Here is a 19,087-nt window from a genome sequence, read left to right as displayed (position 1 = left end):
AGAATGGTTTCATAGCAAGAACTACGTGTTGGAGTTGGAATTCCGGAGACACCCAATGGGCTGTGAAACTCAGAAAGCTAGAGTTATTGTGTGCACACGTCCATATATCAGAAGTGACAGAAATTGCGACAGCATTTGAAATGCTTCCTTTGATTTTTTCAATAATTCTGTTGTAGATATAGCGGCTCATTATCTAGTGCAATCATTTCTGCAATTAAACAATGATATTTTTTTGCCTTTAAATCATTAACATTCCAAACTTGTTTTCCCTCAACGCATTCTGATAAAGTTACCTGCTTTTCTGTGATTCTCAAAAACAAACTTGTACTAGAGGTACCAGACTTCTCAAGCATGGTAGTTTCTTCTTTGCCTTTAGCTTTGTTAAGCAAAGTAAACTTCTCGGGATGTTTTGATTTTACGTGGTTAGTCATGGCGGAAGTACCTAGAATATAGGTAATTTCTAAATTTACCCGAAAATAACCAAACATACACACACTTACCAGCCTTTTTTCCTTCTCCGCCCCGAGATATTTGAAGCTGGCACAAACAGTCAGCCAATCTATTGTTGTCCTTATTTATGTCAAAATATTGCCATATTGGCGACCTTTTTGTGTTCGACGACATATTTAGAACTTCTAAACAATAAAACTATCTGCACTCTATCTACGCAGAAACTAATATAGAACCAATATGGAACCGACGCCACGACATGCCCCCGGTTGATATAATCGAATTTTAAACGAAAGACGTCGAATAAACCCGATTTCGATGGCAGGATATTCGGTCAAACAAGTATCCATTTTATCTCTAGTACAAACTGCAAAAAATACGAAATTCTTGCATTCGCTTTGTTTATGGGTTAAGAAGACGGGATCACGTAACTTGTAAGCTGAAAGAATTAAACTGGCTCAATGTGCAAAATAGAGAAAAACTTCATTGTTGTTGTTTCTTGTTTAAACTTTTAAAAAACAATTATCCAGCCTACTTACGTAATAAACTTAAAACAGGAATCTCTAGACATAACCGAACAACACGCACGGTTTTAAAATTTGATATACCCCGTCACAGCACTGCAATTTTTCAAAGGTCATTTTCTTTCTGTGCAACAAAGCTAATAAATGCATATAATATTAGTGACTATGTTAACAAGTCTTTTCAACGCTTCAAAAATAGATTAAAAACAGTATTAGTTAAAAGTCAATAACAAAACAGAATACTTAATGACTGTATTCAACTTAGGAACAATTTTAATTTTATTTCATCAATTTATTTGTTTTTGGATAGTTCTTCTACTTTTATTTTATTTATATTGCTTTTATTGAGAATGTATAATTTATTTTTTTTAAGTATTTGTATTGTTAAGTCAAGTCAGTCATGCGCTAGGGAGGTTTTTTTCTTTTTTTAAGTCTAAATTTTTGTTTGTTTTTTTGTATATTAAGTTAGTTAAATATTTTCTGTATGTTTTATTTGCTTTTTAAAGAGTAGTTATAATAATATTGTAATTTTATGTGTAACAGAATTCGCTGCCCTTCGTCGAGTATAAAATAAAGGCCTAATTTATTTATTTATATCAGCGTTGATAGAATATTTGGGAAGATTCGCAATCCTGTATTTTAAAATGTACCCGATCGACTATCGATTACCGTCCAGTTTAGTTTACTTAGCCTCGTCCTACCGTCAAGCGGCATTTAAGCTACTGGCCTCTAGAGTAACGCAACTACGTTTTTATTATTTTTTTTTAAACATACAACACAATATCGTGGTGTCATTTAGGTGGTATTTAAAGCTGAAGGCGTGCTGAGATTTCTTACAAGTTAAATTTTATTAACAAATAATTCATTTCTAGCCAAAACTTATTTTTGAGGCAAAAATACATAAATTAATAAAAAAATTAAATAAAAGTTATAGCTCCAACAACAAACATGATATGTTTTTTCTTCTGTGCTCAAGAGCGTCAACTGTTTAAAAATGTGGCATTGCAAAGCAATTCGAAACTTCTAAACGCTTGTCTTTGTATTGTCATTGTATCTACATGTATTTCTTATTACAGAAAATAAATTCTCTAGGAGATCTTGATTAACGTGCCTAGTTAAAACATATTCACAAATAAAGAAGTCCGTCAAAAATTTAAGTAAAACAAGGACTGAATTAAAGATCCAAATAAATCTGGCAATGTAATTTTTACATCCCTGTAGATATTTGTCTAAAAATAAGTAGGGGTAGTTTCTATGCATCTAGTACTATTTTTTAATTTATAATTTAATTTTTTATTTTACTTTAGTGGCATCTATGCGGGCTAGAACCTAGTGAACTCTTCAAAAAAAATGGTACGCTACTGTTTTTTCTTCAATTAAAAAATATTTTTCAAATCCTCATTTAATTTAGAGTAAATTTTGTCTCCTAGCTTTGTTTTCTCCGACTTTTTTCACATAAAAAAAATAAAATCCATTTTTCGAAATTTATTTCTCGCTAAAATTTAAATTTTATGTTTTATCCGTTTGATAATATTTACTGTGTTTGTTATAAGAAAAAAAATTACTTGCTTTTAATGTGGAATTTGGTACCAGAAAGTGAATTTTTGCCATTGTTAATGTTAAAAATAAGATTTGTTCTTAAAATTTTATCAACCTGTATCTCAAAATCTAATCATTTTCGGATAGGGTTTTATGGCGCAAACTTGCCTATTTTAGGGCTCTATACAACCCCTCCAAGTTTGTCCTACTGACAACTTCAGTCTCTATAAAAATTAATATTGAAAAAAAATGTCTATTTATATTGTAAGAAAAACACCTGGTAGGTTAATTAAAATTATATTTATTTAAATTGGTACAAAACAGAATCTTTAACACTCGGCCATCCTGACAAATAAGTCTGTCCTCAGACCCTATACATACCTAATTAAAATAATTATTCATATTATATGTATCAATGAAATTATCCTCAATACTTATCTTAAGTTCCCTAGTACACAAATACTTTTCTTATATTTTATTTGCAATAATGAATCCTTCAACTAGAAATAAAACGCATGGAAATATATATATTTTTGTTTTTCTTACTCTAATAATTGAGGGGGTCAGAAGCCAAGGAGTCCAAGTACCAAAACGTAAATATTGAGAAATTTCAATTTTAAATATTTTTACTTAATAAAAAATCTAGAACCCTAAAATGCATGAGGTGTTGTAACAATTTTGAAAAAATGCCACATAATCATTTATTTTTGTAGATAGGTAACTCAATAGGTAATAAAAATTCTCAAATAATAGAATAGACTTTAATAAAAAATAGTTACAAAAGGTTTTGTATTAATATTAATCATCATCCGATTCAACCATGTCACCGAGAGTATAATCTTCATCGTTTCGCCCGTTTGTTTGATGGCCTGCATTCAACGTCTGTCCTGGATTCAACGACTTATAGAAATCATGGTGTATTGGTGGTACATATGGTAGAAGCTGCATCAAGTTATTGAATTTTGCTAATTTAATTTTGGAGGACTGTCATATAGAGCAGGTAGAAGAATTTTTGAAGGTCTTCCACGCAAGGCAGTTTTTTTAGAAAGATCCATTTCACTATTACAAACTTCTTTATAAAAAAGTTTCATTGGATACTTTTTTTTGAAATGTAGCCATTGCATTTTACTTATTCCTGTAAGATTTGATTTCATGATGTTGTCCATGGGAGATATAGATTTAAAATCCTCAGGCTGCATTTTTACTACAATAAATTTTCTACTGACTCCTGCTATAAAATTAACCCAATCATCGGGAGTAAAAACGTGAGTTAGCCGTCTCTTTGCTTTTTTCAATAATGGCAAAATCTTGATCGCATTCCATAAAGGAATGTCCCGAAACTAAAAAACGGCGGTCAACACTTTCGATATGTGTAAATTGTACAATATACATCCAAAATTTTATTATGTTCTTGTTCTTGTTTTGACCACCACAGTTATCACTGAATGCATCGATGTGGGTCACTGTTTTTGGCAAACTTTCAATATATTTCAGCAAACATGACATGACTTCTTGAGAACCTTTCGACCCTTCACCTTCATGCCACATGTACATATTACCAATTCCGGATGATAAATCGTGGATTCCTAGATTGTAAGTCCATAGCTGGCGCAAATCATATACTTTGCTGCATGTCAAATACGGAGTGGGTAAGGTTTTTTGTAGATCAAAACAAATAGCACGTTTTTCTGGACATTGTCTTGCTGATTCCTTGGCGGCGTTTTTTAAATTTTTGGACGCTTCAGCTTGACGTAGATGACGATCATGTTCTCTGGCAACGCGGGAGCCCTCTTCAGATTCTGGATCACAAGAATTTTTCTGAGTAATGAACGTGTCACACTTTGAACATGTGTCTGAATATGGTCGGTGAAAAGCTAAGTTGAAGTGGGTATTAAAAATGTCGCGGTATTTGCTCAGCTTTAATGGTCGGGCTTCTTTTTCGTGACAAAATTCTTTGTATAGCTTGTACATTTTTGTTACATATGACTCGGGAGACAAATACTTGCGATTCGGATTGTCTTTTCTAGTATAATGACTCACAAATTTTGGGCATGAGTTTATATGCTGTTTTGCTAAGTTTAAAGACTCATCGTCTATTTTATTGCTAGGGACATGTCTTCCCCTTTGATCCGTTTGGACGACTCCAGACTCCTTCTTTTTCTTTGTGACGTTATAAAACCGTTTGCGGCTAATATCTAGAGTTCTCAGAAAAAACTCTTTGCATACACGTTTATTTTGAAGTTTTATCACAGTGCTAATACTCTTTTGTCTGGTGATTTTTAGACGGTGCATTTTTGGAGCATTATTTTGTATGCATGATGCAATAAAAGTGCTCTGTAAATCCCATCCATTAGTTTTGTTTCCAAGATTCCAATAATCAGTAAAAATTGTGTTTCTAACTTCCTCGGTAAAATTTTCTGTACACTTGTATCTGCATGTATGGTCATAAGCCTTAACAGATTTTTGCATGATGTAGTTCACCCTTGCGACCAACGTATTCCTGACGACTGTTTCTTCGAATTTTTGAACAATTTCTTTTCATGTCGCAGTTTTACGAACCCTTTTTCTGGAATTCCCATTCCCAGCTTCATTCAAGTTTTGCACTTCAGCATCATCTCCACCACTGCTACTTGGAAGATAATCTCCATCTATATAAGAGTTGTCGGAGAATGGCTCTGAAAAAGAGTCATTTTATTAAAATCTGTTGTAGGTATTTAAATAATAACGAAAAAAATGCAATTATTACGATTATGTTCTTAGTTCCATATGAATTTGTAACGCTATAATGAAAAGAAAACTCGATTTGTATTATCATAACCTTAAAAAATTGAATCATAAAATATGTACCTTAATTTTTATTTTAAATAGAAATTTTCTTGCTATAATAACTACTTACCTCTTTCATCGTCTGATGTAAGCATTTTGAAATTAAAAATGCACTTCGATCACTATTTTTCACGATTTTAGTACGACAACTACAACTGACACTGACAAAATCGTTAGTAATCAACAGAATATAACAGTTTCCTTGGCTGCAAATGGATCCAAGTATACTTGGTCCCGTTTAGCTCTAAACAACACTGTTAAGATATGGTAAGTAGTACATTTTCTTATTGATAGATGGAGCCATTAAGACTTGTTTTATGCTTGGATCTCTTTGCCACCAAGCAAATGTATATATTAAGTTTTGATTTCTGCACTTAACTCGAAAAAAAACTCGACTTGGACCCCTTGGCTTCTGACCCCCTCAATTATGTCTAATAATGTAACCTGTATTATCAAAGTCTAAAAAAAAAACAAATAAGTCATATAATTATGATTACTTAAGAGTTTATTCTTTAGTAATCAGGATATGCAACTTTTGCCATAATTAAACACTTTTTTAACCATAACCAAATACAACTTTTACTATAATAATGACACTAGTTTGGCCATAAGAAATGCAACTTTTGCCATAATCAATGCGACTTTTCCAATAATAATGCAACGTTTGCCATAAGAAACGCTACTACTCTTACCAAACGAAATGCAACTTTTGCTGTAACAGTGCAACTTTTGCTATAAGAAATGAAACTTTTACAATAATAATGCAACTTTGCCATACGAAATGCAACTTTTGTTATAATAGGGCAACTTTTGCCATACGAAATGCAACTTTTGCTATAACAGGGCAACTTTTGCCATACGAAATGCAACTATTACAATAACAGTGCAACTTTTGCTATAACTTATAACTTAAAATCTATTAACTTGACCTATTTTATAAATTTCGACAGAACCACTTCAATTTTCTTGTTAGATGGATATCCATTTTTTTTAAACGATCTGCTGAAACAACCGTATGATTTCTTCTACTTAAGTATTCGATGTTTGTTTTAAAAAATACATATTTACTTATCTTAAGGGAAAGTTTGTGTTTACGAAGTTGAATTAAAACTTTTTGCAAGCGGTCCAAGCCCTGTGTAATGGTATAATAATGTCATCGATATATAAATAGGCAAATTTGTTGCGTAATGGTCCCAACGTTTTATTTATCAAACATTGAAAGACTGCCGTATCATTGGTTAAGTCAAAAGGCATGCGCAAAAACTCGTAGTGTCCGTCCGGAGTAACAAAGGCTGTTTTTTCTATTGAGTTGGCAGCCATTGGGACTTAATAAAATCCAGATGCTAAGTCTAACGTGGAAAAAAAATTCGTTACCCCCTAACTTATCGATTTGGTCTTCAATATGCGGAATTATTTCGCGATTTTTACAGTAATTGCATTAAGTTGACGGTGATCCACGCACATTCTGGCCGAACCATCCTTTTTCTTAATTAACGTAATGGGGCTTGCATAGGGAAGATTCCCGAGTAATATCATTTTCAAGTAGTTCCTCAATAATACCTCGTACAATTTTTCTTTCTATATCAGGCATCTATATCGATGTGGATATCGAACAACTGGTGTGTCAGATGTACACTTAATTTCCATTTCAACAGTATTAGTTTTCCCTACATTTTTTATCGAGGATGATATACAATCGAAAAATGTGCTTAATAGATTAAAACATTGTTCTTTAAATTCCGACGATAATTTATCCAAACGAATTAAAAAAATATCGATCGATTAAAGAACTATCATAAATATCGATTAAGTTTATAAAGCATTTCTCAGGTGCAGTTAAATTCTAAAACGACAATAATTGATTCTTCCGTTTTATCATAATTGGCGGTCTTGCTTAATGAAGTCTCGATCCACTAATAAGCAGCGCTTACTGGTGCTGAAACACCCTGTATAGTAATATAAATTTCACAGAATAACTTACTATTTACAGATGTACCCATAAAGCTGTTCAAAGTTGTACTTTTTAAATCCTTAATAAAAAGATCCATTCTTTTGGCCACCGAATACTTAACAATGGTGTTTGAACTACCTGAGTCTATTAGGCACTTGACCTTTCGCCCATTTATACGTGCAGTCTGTTTAAAGTGCGCAACCACATTAACTGCTCAACTTGAATTTCAACAATCTGAATTTCGGCGTTTTTAAATGGGCATTCATTTTTCATAAGACCTTAATCTTTTACAATATCTACATTCTAGATTAAATTAGCACCTCTGATACTACCACGGGGTATATCACCCAATATATTTAGATAAGCATATAAAATATTCACGTCGTCATGTCGTGCGGCTCTAATGATGCGAGCGATATTTTCATCCTTCACTTGACCTATGACAGCGTCAATCAGATAAACGTAAGGAATTTCCAAATTTAGGGCTCTTAATTTCGACAGTTTCGAAAACAATAATCACTTAACTTTTGACCTGGCCTCATAATTTGCCGCTTTCCTTAATAAATTTGAAAATGGAACAAACTTACAGAACTGCTTGTTTAGCGTTAACTTCATTTTCTTCCAAGACGAATCGTATTTGATATTCTCGTCATACCACTGTCTAGCGTTACCCCTTAAACGTCCAGAGATGATTCTTATGATTGTATCATCCCACTGGTATTTTTTCGCCACATAATCCACTTTTCCACATTAATTTCATCACGACTCGGATCAAATATCGGAACTAATAGCTCATCTCCTGCCCGAATTGTTGTTTGACGCCGTAAATGAATCAGTTCGTCTTTAATTGCATCGAATTTTCGTTTCGATACATATCGTGAGTCCCTCGACTTAGACAAGATCGATCGATTTGAACCGGAGGAACTGTCACTGCTCGTAGAAACATTACGTTTTCGTTTCGACGCTTTTCGGGCACGACACGGCGAAACCGGGTAATCGGTTTTCTTTTTACTTTTCTTGCTTCTAACTTTCGCACTTAACTCACTAGACTTAGATTTCCTCATTTTCCTATCAAAATGTCCCGGCGCACAATGGTTTTAAATATCCCACCGCTGCTATGTAAGAAAAACATCCGGTAGGTTAATTAAAACTATATTTATTTAAATTGGTACAAAACAGAATCTTAGCTTTAAGTTACTTTCACGGTCTTTTCTTGACTGACTAAAAAACTACCTACCATGCCTATTCAAAAGGCTCAACGGGATATCACTGTAATATGATATCTACAAACAAAAATACTCTTATTTATTGGTTCTTAGAATTAGTCCGTCCACTTGTCAAGGGTGTTTTGCTTAGGCATAAATATATAAATTTAATAATTATAACAATATATATTCTAAAAAAGCACCCAATTTTCGAGAAAGAAACCAATAAATGACTAATAAATAAACCAATTTTTTAATAGATTATGGTCTTAAAGCGAAAAACTGGGACAAGAAACGTGATTCCAATTCCTGTAAAATATAAATCGTTTGTATAGCATTTACAAAAAGACCATTTTATATTTGCACAAAATCACATTTTATGGATCTCCACTTCAGCATTGAACTCTAAAATATACAATGTTTCCTCAGCAATATTTAATTTATGAGTAATGTTCTTAAACTATCAAATGTGGGGAATTTTAGGAGGATCTAAAGCGGACACTACGCTACAAGTAAACGGGACCTTGCCAGCGCAACCCGCGGAATACCCCAGGGACCACCAAAGGTACCTTCTGCTTAAATCCTTCTGTACGTTTGCCATAAAGTTGGTTTTTAGGAACGATTATCCTTCGTCTTCCCGGGAATACCCTCCAAGGGCAGATTATCCTCCAAGAGATGCATATCCACGAGATCCTTATCCTCCAAGGGATCCTTATTCTCCAAGGGATCCTTATCCTCCAAGGGATCCTTATCCTTCAAGAGATCCTTATCCTCCAAGAGATCCTTATCCTCCAAGAGATCCTTATCCTCCAAGAGATCCTTATCCTCCAAGGGATCCTTACCCCAGAGATCCTTATCCACCAAGGACGGATTATCCTCCAAGGGATGGTTATCCTAGAGATCCGTATGCTCCAAGAGATGCCTATCCACCCTATCAAGAACATCCGCCAAGGTATGAGTGGTCAATAGCGGAAAAAAAGAACCTGGAAAGATTTATTTTTTCATGTTTTTTTTTTTAGGTACGATCATGGACCGTATCAGCATTCAGGTGCAAACAGGGGAAGAGGAAATAACCACTACCAAAAGAACTTTAATAATCATGACAATCAGCGCGGACGTCAAAATAACAATAGAGGTGAGTAAAAAAAATTTTTTTTTTATTCTTCTGAAGCCTTAACCCAAAAACCCAATGTCAATTATGTAAGGTGCCGGGCAATCAGTTTGGGATTGAAATAGGATTTCAACTGCCCCGAAAAGGAATTTATTTACTTATTTCGGACAGTTGTGGACCATAAATATGTTTAACTGCCTAGAAAAGAAACATAGGTTATTTATTCCAGGCTGTTGAACATATATTTCCTTAAACCTAGAGATGCACTGGTTTTGCCTAGGCCCCAAATATCAGTTTAATTTTTTTTTAATAAAGTTATTAAACCACATCATATAATTTAGCCGTTGATTAAGAATATAGTAATGCAACTTTCTCAGAGAACGTTAATACGTTATATATACTCGCCGGCACAAAATTCCGCCACCCTGAAATATTGGCCAAGTTTGATGTTTTATAAATTTTTTATTTTTTATCAGATTCTCACGATTTTGCCATCAGTTTTTAGACAAATTTGTTGTGATTTTTTAAAATCATTTTGTAAAGTAGCATTTTTCGATTAGGCTATATTATACAGGAGTAAAACAAACTGTTGTTTTTTCTCGTAATTTCAAAAGACCCTGTAGGAAAATTAAGGTGGATAATTCTGTTTACATACTATTCCTTGTAATCTTTGATGTATTCTAAACATTTCGATTTTTGATTCATTCCATTATCTCATTTCTGCTGCGAGCAAATTTTTTATTAAACCGCTGATTAGAAGCTTATTTTTAAATAATTAATGTCAAGTTTTCGGTTAAAAATTATCGACGTTTGCTAAGGACGCACATAATGTGACATAAATTTGATAGTGTCACTATTATATTTTGTTGTGTGTCAATATCGTATTAACTCCAGCAGACGTGGGTAGAATTGTTGCGCTAATAGAGGATGGCCGTAGCAAAAGTTTTATGTCGCCCGTACTCTGAGATTTCCGCGGTCTACAGTTCGAGATGCCTGGAATAGGTATTTACAGACGGGAATTTTTACTAGACGACAAGGCTCTGGCAGAAGGAGAATGACCACTGCAGCTGATGATCACTTTGTCACCATTAGTTCTTTAAGAGATCGAAGATCTACTGCTGTGTGTCTAAAAAATGACTTGCGAATAGTTCATGGAGTAAGTGTAAGTGAAAGAACGATACGTAGAAGATTAGTAGAAGCTGGACTTTATTCACAAAGGCCAGCAAGATGTCCACAATTACATCCTCGGCATCGACCAAACCGACTGAGGTTTGCAAGATCGCATTTTGAGTGGACTCTAGAACAGTGGGCAAACGTACATTCACAGATGAATCCAGCGTTTGTTTAAGGACGCCGGATGGTCGTGAGCGGGTATACAGACGTAGAAATGAAAGATGTGCTGACTGCACCATTTCAGAACAAATCTCATATCGTGGCGGTTCAGTCATGATTTGGGCGGGTATTTCTACCGAAGCACGCACCAATCTTGTATTTATTGAAAATGGAGTTCTAACCGCCCACCGTTACATTGAGGAAATCCTTCAAGAAGTTGTCCCATTTGCTCCATTCATTGGGAACCAATTTACATTAATGCATGATAATGCTAGACCTCACGTTGCACATGTAGTGAGCGAATATCTGGATGAAGTTGGACTCCGAAGATTGGATTGGCCCGCATGTAGCCCGGATCTCAACCCAACAGAACATCTTTGGGATCAACTTAAAAGGGCCGTTCGTCGTTGTCCTGTACAACCACAAACCTTGTAAGACTTACGACTAGCACTGATCGAAGAATATGAGGCTATTCCTCAAGAAAGAATAAGGAACCTTATACATTCGATGCCGCGAAGACTGCAAGCTGTTATTGCTGCAAGAGGAGGAAATACACGCTATTAAAATTGTTTTTTTTTAATTAACTTTATGATATACCTAGTCTTTGTTTCTCCTAATAAAAATACGCTTCAAATCAGCGTTTTAATAAAAAATTTGCAGCTCGCAGCAGAAATGAGATAATGGAATGAATCAAAAATCGAAATGTTTAGAATACATCAAAGATTACAAGGAACAGTATGTAAACAGAATTATCCACCTTAATTTTCCTACAGGGTCTTTTGAAATTTCGAGAAAAAACAACAGTTTGTTTTACTCCTGTATAATATAGCCTAATCGAAAAATGCTACTTTACCAAATGATTTTAAAAAATCACAACAAATGTATCTGAAAACTGATGGCAAAATCGTGGGAATCTGATAAAAAATAAAAAATTTATAAAACATCAAACTTGACCAATATTTCAGGGTGGCGGAATGTTGTGCCGGTGAGTGTATATTATTATATACTATTATATTATTATGTATATCGTAAATTGTATCTTGTAATATATTTTTCTGTCTATTTGTATTTCTTTAATTCTTTTTTAACTTTCTGAGTATTTCTTAACATTTTTATTTATACTGTTTTTAATTTATTTCAAGCATAGAAATTGTTGATAAATATGTCTGCAAGTATTTCCAAATAATTTTTTTGTTTATTTTGGCGATGTTTTCTTATCAGTGACATACTGTTTAAATATATATTCTAATAAATCTATTTTTATGTTTTTAATGCTAATTTTTAGTTTCTTTTAATACATTTAATATACCACATCACATCTTTTAACCGTTGATTTACCATACAGCAATCAAACTTCGTAAAACATGGATCAACATTTTATGCATTAACAAAAAAAGTGAATCTTAAAAATGTAGATAGGCTTAAAAAAATTAACACACTTAAACGCATCATAAATCATATTGACAATTAAATGAAATTATACCTCACACTTAATGCGTGAACATAAACCTGGACTAAGCCATGTTTACAGGCATTTAGGCGCATTTTGGTCTTCAAATGCCCGGAATAAATAAATAAAATTTCAAGAATCACATTTAGTTTAACCCATTAGTGCCCAAAGTTAGTTTTTGTTTTATTTTTAAATTATAGTTAGAAAAAATACCTTATTATGGGTCTAATAAACATAAAAAAAATGTTTTTTTAAGTATTAATTCACTAGAGCCTTTGTTTTAGGGCGTCCCTTTAGAGGAACGCTGGGCAAAAGGAAAAAAAATAATTAAAGTAAGATAACATGTTTATTATGTTTTGTATATAATTACAATATATTTTAGTTATCATGGTTGTTCCTTGCAGGGGTTTAGTACCAAAACTTTTCAAAAAATTTAATTATATGTATCGTCGAAACGCCAATAAACTGACAGAGTCAGGATGATTTGTTTTCAATTTTCGCATAAGTAACCAAGCATTCACAACAGATACATCTAATAAATATAAGACTAGTGGCCAATACCATTTCCTTTGTCGAAATCTTGATCTATGAGCCGCAACAAGACCATCTAATTTGTCCACACCACCCATATATTTATTATAGTTGGCTACTATTTTCGGCTGAGGAACGGTCTTCTTAGATCGGGCGACCCTGTCCCAACGAAGTGTGTTAGTTACTTCAGTGATTTCAAAATTGGATGCAACAGAAACAACTTTATTATCTTTCCATTGTACGAGCATGCTGGTGTCATTTCGATAATACTTATAGCTTCCCCTTTGCTGATTTCTCTAAACGATTATCTCTTATTGTGCCTGTGGCGCAATAATTGTTTTTCGATAAATAGTCAAAGAGAGGAAGGCCTGTAAAGTAATTATCCATAACAATTTTATAACCCTTACCTGAAGGTAATTCGACTTGCTCTAGTAAAGATAGTATTACATATCCACCCAAATCAAATTTCTTTTCTTTTTCTTTGTTTTAATTTTTTCCGGTATAAATCTCAAAACCATACATGTATCGGCTACTCGAACAAATAGCCCAATTTTTGTAGCCAAATCTTATGGGCTTACTCCGAATGTATTGCTTGGCATAATGTTTTCCATAATATGGCACCATGCTCTCGCCAATGGATAAATGCTCATCAAAGCTATTGTGGGTTCTAAAATTCACGTTTAGATGATCTGTCAAGGGTCTCAATTTATAAAGTCTGTCGTCTTGGGGTAATTTTGAATTGTCATTAAAGTGAACTAGAGTTCAAAACAGTTTTGTAATATTTTTGGGATATCTTCTTCACTCGACTCGTTTGGATATTTTCCATATCCCGATAAAAGAAACGCTCCTAGTACCACATGCAGTTCGTCCAGAGTAAAATTTAGTTCTACATTTTTCTGCCGTGCATACCTATTACTTTCCGGAATAATCAACGTCAAAAGTTCTTCATGGAAAAACAATTTGAAAAAATCAACCGGAGTATTTGCATTTTTTGCATCCTGTGAGGCTTCACTAGGGCTACAGACAATTACAAAGTCACTATTATTTACTCGGCCAATATCAGGATCAGGCTCCCGCCATCTTGATTTTTGGTACGCGTACTCTGTTTGTTGCTTTGTATTGTTATTGCCTTTTAGGTTTTTCTGAAGGACAGATATGGGCAGTAAAACTTCAGGGTCAGAATCGTCAGAGTTATTTCACATTCCTGAGATAGGATTCCGCGAGGTAGGTGATTTATATTCGCTGCATGCTCGTCGTCAGATTCGTCGCTATCAACGGTCTCATTTCCATCATCTGAAGGTAAAATATAGATGTTAGGTTCCGGCAAGTAGTCATCCTCCTCTAAACAGTCCATTAGTTGAGCTAAGGTCAATCTGCAATAAAGGAGACATAGCGCTTAGCGTCCCTTATAAGGGACACAACATATATGTAGTAACGTATTTTACACGCGGTTACAAAATCAGGGGTTCGATGACCTTTACTATTTTCTTCTAACATTATTTATAAAGATTCAATTAGTAATCGATGCGGAACATGTTTATTTACACATACATAAAATAAAACTTACCCTTGACCCCTAGTAGAGTACATGGAGGGATCCATTTTCAATAACATATAAATAATTTCGCGAGAAATAGAAAACAAAAACACCTGACACGTCGAATCAAGTCTGCTAAATACGCTTTACAACTCTAAGTGCTCGATGTATCCCCACTTTTTTTATCGCAAGGAATTTGCTGGTCCCTTATAAGGGATGCTAGGTATTAATGGGTTAATCACAGTAAAACGTTAATTCTACGTTTGAAAGGGCAACGTTAACGTGGGATATTACAAAATACAGAATAAAAATATTAACTCCAAAGTAAGTGGATTCAACTGTTTGGAATAACTAAATTCTGTTTGTTTTCCAAGCAACTAAACGCATTTCTGAGTGCCATCATAGTAAGTCAAGTTAATTTTTAACATAATCCTAGTTGAAACTGAGGATCTTAGGAGAAAAACATGTTCAATCTGTAGAAATAAGTGACATTATGTTCCTTCCTGGCAATTGAAGATATTTTGGTCTATGACAATTGGTTTCTTTATCAAAAAGCAAAACACTTACCGGATAATAACACAAGAAACACTTATGATGACTAGCAGAATTATTAAAACATTCATATTTAAAGAAACGGTATTACTGGTGACATCCATAATAAATATATATGAAAACCAAATTGTTGTGAAAAAATGACCAAAATTTTAAAAAATCAAATGATTTGTAAATAAACTCCTTATAATCATTGCGTATATTAACTTTTACTGTTTTCGGTAAATTTGAGAAGTTGTCGTAACCGGCTTATCTACGGTACAGTTTGCACATTTTATGTGGCTCTAGTCAAATTAGGTATAGTGCATTAGGCTGGTTGTGTGCTTAAGATACCCATAAAGGGTATTTTCTCTTGTAGATCTTAATTTCAGGGATATGATTGATAACATTGTTATCTAAAACTTCATAAAAAACTTGCAAGGTTTACATCTTGATAATTTCATTGATGGTGTCATAATTGGCAATAATTTTAACTTTGTATATGAGTTACTAACAATGTTTTTTCCGATATTAAATTAAAATGTATCTCTGGTACCTTCAGGCAAAATGTCTGATAATGCCCTTAAGGCGAAACAAGTCTAACTCAGATAACTGAAACAATTAGTATCATTGTGAATTATGGATGATTTTTTTGAATTAAGACCAAATTACTTTTTTGCGCCTGAACCACATAAAAAAAATCATATTTTTTAAATCTGAGAATGTGTTAAAAAAAAATTAACTATGATTCAAATGCCTGGAAAAAAAAAACATAATCTACTTATGCTAGGCAGTTGAACACATTGAGCTTCTCAACCGCCCAAAACACTCGTTTAAACCTTTAAATTATGCAAACTTACTTTTTTTATATGATTTGACGAAGGCGCATACAAACTAGTTCAAAAGCAACCTAATTATTACTTTCTATTACCTTAACCTATTTCAGACAGTTAATAATGTTAAAGTTTCTTTATTTTTTAGGCAACAGGGGCGGCATTAACCGCAGAAGCAACAAAAGGAAAAATAATAACGCCGGTGGTGGTAATAAAAGCGGCAACGAATCGGACTCTTCTGTGGCCTCTTCCACCCGTAACAAATACTAAAAAACAAACAGGCACAAAAGTCAGTTTTTAACTATATAATATACTTTAATGTTAATTTTATTATTACTATTATTATAATACAGTAGCAAACCGGATGGAGATGGTCGGTTGCTTCTCCGGTAAGGCGCAATCGGAGCATAAAATCTTCATCCAAAAAAAATAATTTTAAAATAGGCAGCATCGGGGGGGTTTCCATCGCAATCGTTCCGGTGAATTTGTTGATGGAGCACACTTTATTAGGACACCTTGTACGTCTGTTTTGTGTTTCTTACATGTACAGAGAACACATTCCTACCCATTGGTTGAAAAGAATGACGGTGTAAATCAACCCGGCATTTTTATGTTTGCATCACATATTTACGACCTATATTCTTATTAATTAGGGCCTTGGAAGTTTTAGGTCAATGGAAATACCGTATGATTCTTTACCTTTGAGTTCGAATATTTCTGATGCACAATGGTTTCCATCATAATTGGAGCACACATTATTGGTACTTATGTACCTGTATGTTCCGTACAGAGAGCACATTTTGTAGTCACTGTTTTAAAAGTATTACAGTGTAAACCAACCTAGCATGTTTATATTTACATCGTAACTGTACGATCGTTTCCGATCCGGAATTGTACCGTTTGGGTTCAAATATTCCTAGGCATCATAATCGTTCCGGTGAATTTTTTGGATGAAACACACTTTATTGGGACACCCTATGTTGCTCTGCTTTGTGTTTCTTAAGTATACAGACAGCACATTCTTACTCATTATCTTAAAAGAAATACGGTGTAATCGAAAACTAGCATGTTTGACTAAGTTTGCATCACATCTTTTTCGATCCTCTATTCCCATTATTTAGGGTCTTTTCGATAGAAACACCGTATGATTCTTAACGTTTGAGTTGGATTCAAATATTCCTGATGCACAAGGGGTTCCATCATAATTACACATTATTATTGGTACAGCCTGTATGACTGCTCTATGTTTTTTAAGTACCCAGAAAGCACATTCCTACCCATTGTTTGAAAAGAATAACGCAGTGTAAATCAATTTAGCATGTTCATGTGTGACTAAGCTAACGACCGTTGCTGATCCTATTTTCGAATGGTTTAGGGTCTCTTTAATGGAAATACCGTATGATTCTTAACGTTTGGGTTGAAATATTCCTGGTGATTATTAGAAAATGTGCTCTCATAAATTTACGATTACTCACATACAGCCTTGAATTGGGATAACTTTGATTCCTATTTTACAGGTTAATGATGTGAGGGTTATAAAATATTGATGGTTAAACCTATAGCCCTTTATTGAAGCTACAGCTCTTTTTCTGGTTTAAAACCCAGTAAACTGTTGTTTTGACAGTATGGGATATAGAAACTATTAAAAATATTACGTTAATGTTGTTAATTGGGTCGCTTTAAGGGAATCTTGCACTTTAACCGTTTCGTTATTAAGAAAACTACACTGTGTCACACATTTCGTTTTCAATCATTTTCACACAAAATGATTTAAAGAGAGAATGTTGAGACACATTATATGTTTAGGTTTAAGAATTATTATTATGTTAGTGTTTGTTTTAAATACATTATATTTACTCTGAACAATAATTTTATTTTTTCCCTCCTTAAGTTTCACAAAAAAAAATTACTAGAAATTCTTCACTAAATTATGCTAACTATGATATTACAAACTCGTCCGCCGATGTTGTCGGCAACCGTCTGAACTTGTCGCATTTTTTATGGCGTTAGATACGTAGCAACGATAATAAAATTCGTATTATACATGTATGTATATGTTACGGGTAAAGTTAGAATAACGGTTAAACTTAGGTTTACCCGGTTAAACTGCACACTGCACAATACCCAGAAAACATGGGTAAAGTCCAAAATATTAATAAAATTGTACACGTTTCGGGCTTTACCCGGGTAAACCGCGTTCTATCCGCCTTGGCGTGGTTAATGTTAAAAAATAACGCCATAAATATTTGGAGAAATTTATTTAATTAAAAAAACAGATTTTACAAATCAAAGGTTACACTAAAACTGTATCCTAACAAAGTAAAAGATAATATAATCTATTTGTTCAAACAAGACAAGCTGCTGTGACATTTCGAGTTACAAAGATTTCCAATAGCTTTACATTTATTGGTCATGCATTTAGTTTTACAGTTGCATCGTTTATAACCTTGACCTCCTAAAAGTGACTGTTCGTTTGCAAGTTGTCTTAAATTTTTCTTTTCCGGTGATACACTTTCCATCTCAATAAGCTTCTCACTGCACACAGAAAATTGGTTCCTGGAAAACATTTCTTCGATAGTTCCTCTCTTGTTCGCTAGCTTATACAAACCGTCGTCAGTTTTCTCGATAACTGTCGTGAGAATGTTTCTAAAATCATCACCCCTTCCTCGATCAACGTCTGGAATTTTTACGCTTACTGTATCTCCAACAGAGCATAGGGGAAACTTTGAATTAGATAAAGCTTTCATCTTCTTTGCTTGATTTTCTAAATTTCTTTTTGCGTCTAGTCTGTTTGACTGTATATTCCTTTGGTACAAGCAAAGTTCACACCTTATATTCCCTGATGTATTTAAATTGTCACACTCTACACACTTGCTCTGATTTTCTGAAGTTTCTGTATTACTAGCGTTTTCTCGATAATTATTGTTGCCATTTTCCATATTGTATATTCATATTGTATTTCCACCTTCAGTAATATCTTCTTGCAAATTGTCTGGTTCTGGGTCACTATCCATAGACTGGTTTATATTTATTTCTTGTTGAGGCTGTTCACCTAAACCAAATTCCCTTACCACTTTCTCGAGCTCTTCTTCGGTTCGTAGATTTTCAATAGCTTCTTTTGGAAAAGCTGATGTGGATAGGCCGACTTTAATATCATGCCCAAACATGGCGGCATAAGGAGCTTGTTTTATCCCATCATGGTATGCCCTATTTTTCATTAACTGAACAAATCTTAGACCTTCTGATCATCGTGTGCAGTTTTCATCG

The 19,087-nt window shown here is 33.8% G+C and overlaps 1 protein-coding gene across 1 annotated transcript in view; it reads left to right on the top strand.

Moving 5' to 3' along the window:
• LOC126747008 (uncharacterized) overlaps positions 1–17,689 on the top strand; it is a 57,791-nt gene extending 40,102 nt beyond the window's left edge. Inside the window, exons 11-14 of the mRNA XM_050455476.1 lie at positions 8,979–9,060; positions 9,112–9,447; positions 9,515–9,630; positions 15,969–17,689. Of these exons, the coding sequence (XP_050311433.1) occupies positions 8,979–9,060; positions 9,112–9,447; positions 9,515–9,630; positions 15,969–16,090 (656 nt within the window). The 3' untranslated portion in view covers positions 16,091–17,689. The remainder of the gene's footprint in view (positions 1–8,978; positions 9,061–9,111; positions 9,448–9,514; positions 9,631–15,968) is intronic.
• The last annotated feature ends 1,398 nt before the right edge of the window (positions 17,690–19,087 follow it).

This window comes from Anthonomus grandis, chromosome 18, assembly GCF_022605725.1.
Source record: "Anthonomus grandis grandis chromosome 18, icAntGran1.3, whole genome shotgun sequence".
In the NCBI taxonomy this organism is placed as follows: Eukaryota; Metazoa; Arthropoda; class Insecta; order Coleoptera; family Curculionidae; genus Anthonomus; species Anthonomus grandis.
This window is presented reverse-complemented; position numbering and strand designations above follow the sequence as displayed.